Below are 4,504 nucleotides of genomic sequence, written 5' to 3'. Positions count from 1 at the left end.
GGGTGCTGGGCCGCTCCCGGGGGCGCCGGCGAGACGCGGCGTCGCCCCTGGGCTGGGGCGCCTCTGCCGCCAGCGTGACCTTGACTCGCCTCGCTCTGCTCCGCTCCGCTCCCCCGCAGGACGCGACTATGCGGCCCAGCCGGCCGCCGCCGCCAAGGCGGGCTCCACCACCGGCCGCATCGTGGCCGTCATCGGCGCCGTGGTGGACGTGCAGTTCGACGAGGGGCTGCCCCCCATCCTCAACGCCCTCGAGGTGCAGGGCAGGGAGACCCGCCTGGTGCTGGAGGTGGCACAGCACCTGGGTGAGCATCCTGCCGGGGGGGCTGGCGAAGGGCGTGGGAGGGCTCCTCCTCCTGTGATGGAGTATCTCTATGACTTTCGTTCTTCTGAGCGTGCTGAAGCCAGAGATTTCAGTCTGAGAAGGAGGGAAATGGCTGCTGTAAGGCTCTGCAGCCTGGGTAGGGCCTGGGCCTGGTTCTTCATGCTCCTTTGCAGCTGATTCCTGCCTTGGAACAGCCTTTCTTGACAGTGTTCCCATGGCAGAGCCTGGAGAAACTGCCAGCAGCTGTCCTCTAGGGTCAGCTCGAGGGCGCTGGAGTAATGTTGTCCTTGGCAGGGGAGAACACCGTGCGCACAATTGCTATGGATGGGACAGAAGGCCTAGTGAGAGGACAGAAGGTGCTGGACTCTGGTGCACCCATCCGTATCCCTGTTGGCCCTGAGACCCTGGGCAGGATCATGAATGTCATCGGAGAGCCTATTGATGAGAGGGGCCCTATCACAACTAAACAGTGAGTGGTGATTGGGAGCACTGTGGGTCTTGCAGACCTGCATCATGCCAGGCTTTGGAGGTGGGATATGGATTCAGAGGCTGTTCAAATGGCTGCTGCTTCCCAGCCCTTTCAGAGAAGCCTCACTGTAACTCCACAGCGACCGCTGTAGCCAGATGTGTGCGCAGTCTGGGGTTGCTTTAAGTGGTTGGAGGTGCCCAAACAGTGCAGATGGGTACCAGGTTTTGTACATCCTTGTTGCATGCATGCATGCATGCCCTTGCAGAAGGTGAGCAGGGTTTCACCTGCTCGAGTGGTTTTCTGCTTGAGTGGCTGGGATAGTGTGCCCAGCACCCTGGCAGAGTAGGCCTGGTTTTACTGCTCAGCCCTTCTTTGTCTTGCACTGCAGATTTGCTGCTATCCATGCTGAAGCCCCTGAGTTCGTGGAGATGAGCGTTGAACAGGAGATCCTGGTTACAGGGATTAAGGTGGTGGACCTGCTGGCCCCCTATGCCAAGGGTGGCAAAATCGGTAGGTTGGATGAAGGGGAGTGGGAGTGGTGGGGGGTGGCACTGTGAGTCCTGCTAAGCAGTCTCAGGGCCTGCATTGCCCCCAACTGAGGGTCAGGGCTAGTCCTTTTGCTGCAGTTTCCTTCACTGATGAGTAATCACTTGACTTTCGTTCTTCTGAGCTTGCTGAAGCAACATTTGATTATCTGAGGAGGAAAGGAAGAGAGAAGACACATTGGGGTAGTTGGATTGACTTCAAGTTGACTAGGGTGCCTTTTCCCTTCTAGGTTTGTTCGGTGGTGCTGGTGTTGGCAAGACTGTGCTGATCATGGAACTGATCAACAACGTGGCAAAAGCTCACGGTGGTTACTCGGTGTTCGCTGGTGTGGGGGAGCGAACCCGTGAAGGCAATGACTTGTACCATGAAATGATTGAGTCTGGGGTTATCAACCTGAAAGATACTACTTCCAAGGTGTGCTGGGGCCTCTTTAGTGGGTGCAGAGTGTGTGTCTGGAGGGGGGGTCATCTGCTGTGCTATGCCCTGCTCAGCACAAGGGGTGAGAAAAAGAAGGCAGCGTTTTGCTAATGCTTGGTTCTTGCTCGGCAGGTCGCTCTGGTCTACGGGCAGATGAACGAGCCCCCAGGTGCCCGTGCCAGAGTGGCTCTGACTGGATTGACAGTGGCTGAATACTTCAGGGACCAGGAGGGTCAGGATGTGCTGCTCTTTATCGACAATATCTTCCGTTTCACCCAGGCTGGCTCGGAGGTGTGTGCTCGACACAGGGAGGGCCCTGACCATAGGGCAGCTGAGCTTGCTGCTGTGTCCTCATGTTTGTTGGGTTCCTGGTGGTGCTGAGGTACCGACTGGCCTGGGCTGGGCCTTCCCTCTGCAGGAGCAGCACCAGGTCCCCCTCAGCGGGGCCAGCCCCTTGCTCAGAGGCTGTAGGGTCTCTCACCRGGTCTGTTCCCTTCCAGGTGTCAGCCTTGTTGGGTAGAATCCCCTCTGCTGTGGGCTACCAGCCCACTTTGGCGACGGACATGGGTACCATGCAGGAGAGGATCACAACCACACGCAAGGGCTCCATCACTTCTGTGCAGGTAACAGCAAGGGCCTGAGCTGGGGCCCGCCAGGCTAGGGGGTGCCCCRCAGGCTGCCAGGCTCCCATCTGCACGGTGCTTGCCTCTGATCAACAGTCCCTTCATTCCCCAGGCCATCTATGTGCCTGCTGATGACTTGACTGACCCTGCCCCTGCTACCACCTTCGCCCACTTGGATGCCACGACAGTACTGTCCCGCGCCATTGCGGAGCTGGGCATCTACCCTGCCGTGGACCCACTGGACTCCACCTCACGGATCATGGACCCCAACATCGTGGGGCCCGAGCATTACGATGTGGCCCGTGGTGTGCAGAAGATCCTGCAGGTGAGGGGGACAGGACAGGTCCCTGTGGGCAAGCCTGGAGGGGAAGGCTGCTCACAGACCCATCTTGCCCCATAGGACTACAAGTCCCTGCAGGACATCATCGCCATCCTGGGCATGGATGAGCTGTCTGAAGAGGATAAGCTGACAGTGGCCCGTGCCCGCAAGATCCAGCGCTTTTTGTCCCAGCCTTTCCAGGTGGCTGAGGTCTTTACTGGCCACCTGGGTAAACTGGTGCCCCTGAAGGAGACCATCAAGGGCTTCAAGCAGATCCTGGCAGGTGAGATGGCCATGCAAGCAGGAGCAGAGAAGAGGCTGTGGGGGATCTTGGGCTGGGCTGGGCTTTAGTGGGGCCCTATTGCCCTGTGCTGACAGCATCATACCTCTACAGGTGAATATGACCATCTCCCAGAGCAGGCCTTCTACATGGTGGGGCCTATCGAGGAAGCAGTGGCCAAGGCTGAGAAGCTGGCTGAAGAGCATGTGTGAGCAGCGCCTAACCTGAGCTGGTCTCTCTGTCCCTCCCACCTGGCTCCATTTGGGGCCTATGTCCAGAGTATTTAAAGTTTCCAATAAAACATTGGTGAAAACGTGAACAGAGCCCTGTGTGCCCCAGTCCTCAGAGGGGAGCTGGTGTTGGTGACCGGCTCAGCCTGGCAGTCAGAGAAGCCGGTTGCTGCAGGGCTGGACTACAGTAGCTCCACAGGGGCTAACCGAGCCTGTAGGGGGGAGGAACTGCCCCGCTGTGCTGTCCTGGTGTGTGTGTGGAGGGGATCTGTTAAGGGAGGGCAGAGCTGTGGGGCAGCAGGGCCGGGKGCCAGGGTGGTGGGGCTGTTCCCAGCTCCATTTTGGTGCCATTTCCTCAGACTGGGGTGGGTGGCTAGGGCTTGTCCTTCCTGGCTCTGGTGCAGCCTTCCCCCCCATCCTTCTCACCATTTTGCAAAAGCACAAAAGAGCCATTTGCCGGGCTGGTGCCTCCGCTCAGCCTGTGCCTGGCCAGATGGGGCTTTTGTCCGCGGTGCCCCCGGGGCCGCCCGGTGCGGGGTGGCCGGGCCGGGCCCTGCTCCCGGCGGAGGAGGGGGAGAAGGGGGCTGTTCTACCTCGATGGGGAGGAGTCGGGGGCTGCCCGTGCAGACGTCGGTGTGGCAGAGGCTGGGTGTCCCCAGCCCCGTGGTGGGGGGCCAGGATGGGGGCCTGAGATGCGGGTTGTCCCCCCAACCACTAGGGCAGCGCCTGGTCCCGGCCAAAGCCGGGGGSAGAGCGGTGTCGCTCGCCCTCGGGGCCGCTCCCAGGCCCCTCCGCCGGGGCCCGACTGGCCCCGAGCCCGGGCGGCCAGGAGAAGACCCCTGCGCGGGGGCCCCGCCCGGCTCCGATAACCGGCTCGGCCGCGCCGTGCCCCACCGGCTGCGGGTGGGAGGCGTCCTCCACCCCCCGCCCCGTCGGGGCAGGGGCGGCGGGGCCCGCGGCAGCGGCCCGGGGGGCCGCGAGGGGACCCCAGSGACCGGTCTGGGGGTGCGGGCAGGCGCTGCGGGGGGCGGGTGTCCCGTCTCCCCCGCGCCAGGCGCTGCCGCCCCTTTAAATGGCGGCGCGGGGCCGCGAGGGGGCGGTGGCGCCGCTGACATCAGCGCGGGGCTGGGGCAGCGCCGGCACCGGCACCGCCGCCCGCCAGGTACGGACCGCGCCGGGCGCACTGCCCCGGCCCGGGGCCCCGCCGAACCGGCCCCGCCGCGGGCCAGCCCTCCCTCCGCCCCCGGCACCGCGTGCCCCCTCCCCCCGCCGCCGGGGCCCGAGACCGCCGCGGCGCC

At 62.9% G+C, this 4,504-nt stretch overlaps 2 protein-coding genes and 2 non-coding genes across 4 annotated transcripts in view; all 4 read left to right on the top strand.

Moving 5' to 3' along the window:
• Positions 1–4: 4 nt before the first annotated feature.
• Positions 5–3,295, top strand: ATP5F1B (ATP synthase F1 subunit beta; the record flags this gene model as incomplete). Its single annotated transcript, XM_085319557.1, has 9 exons — positions 5–302; positions 617–791; positions 1,180–1,301; positions 1,567–1,751; positions 1,887–2,045; positions 2,255–2,377; positions 2,490–2,702; positions 2,778–2,979; positions 3,091–3,295. Coding segments are annotated over 9 exons (1,575 nt in total), but the record flags the coding sequence as incomplete, so codon positions are not given.
• LOC146587453 (small nucleolar RNA SNORD59) lies at positions 350–424 on the top strand. Its single transcript, XR_014897633.1, has one exon. It is a non-coding gene; the product is annotated as a small nucleolar RNA SNORD59 (small nucleolar RNA).
• LOC146587452 (small nucleolar RNA SNORD59) lies at positions 1,421–1,494 on the top strand. The gene has a single exon (XR_014897632.1). It is a non-coding gene; the product is annotated as a small nucleolar RNA SNORD59 (small nucleolar RNA).
• Positions 3,296–4,354: 1,059 nt separating the features above from the next.
• Positions 4,355–4,504, top strand: part of BAZ2A (bromodomain adjacent to zinc finger domain 2A) — a 23,075-nt gene continuing 22,925 nt past the window's right edge. The window contains exon 1 of the mRNA XM_085319562.1: positions 4,355–4,368. The gene's annotated coding sequence lies outside the window, so the exon portion shown is untranslated. The remainder of the gene's footprint in view (positions 4,369–4,504) is intronic.

The sequence above is a fragment of the Rhea americana genome, unplaced genomic scaffold (genome assembly GCF_003343005.1).
Source record: "Rhea americana isolate MKP2758 unplaced genomic scaffold, rheAme1 scaffold_598, whole genome shotgun sequence".
Taxonomy (NCBI): domain Eukaryota; kingdom Metazoa; phylum Chordata; class Aves; order Rheiformes; family Rheidae; genus Rhea; species Rhea americana.
This window is presented reverse-complemented; position numbering and strand designations above follow the sequence as displayed.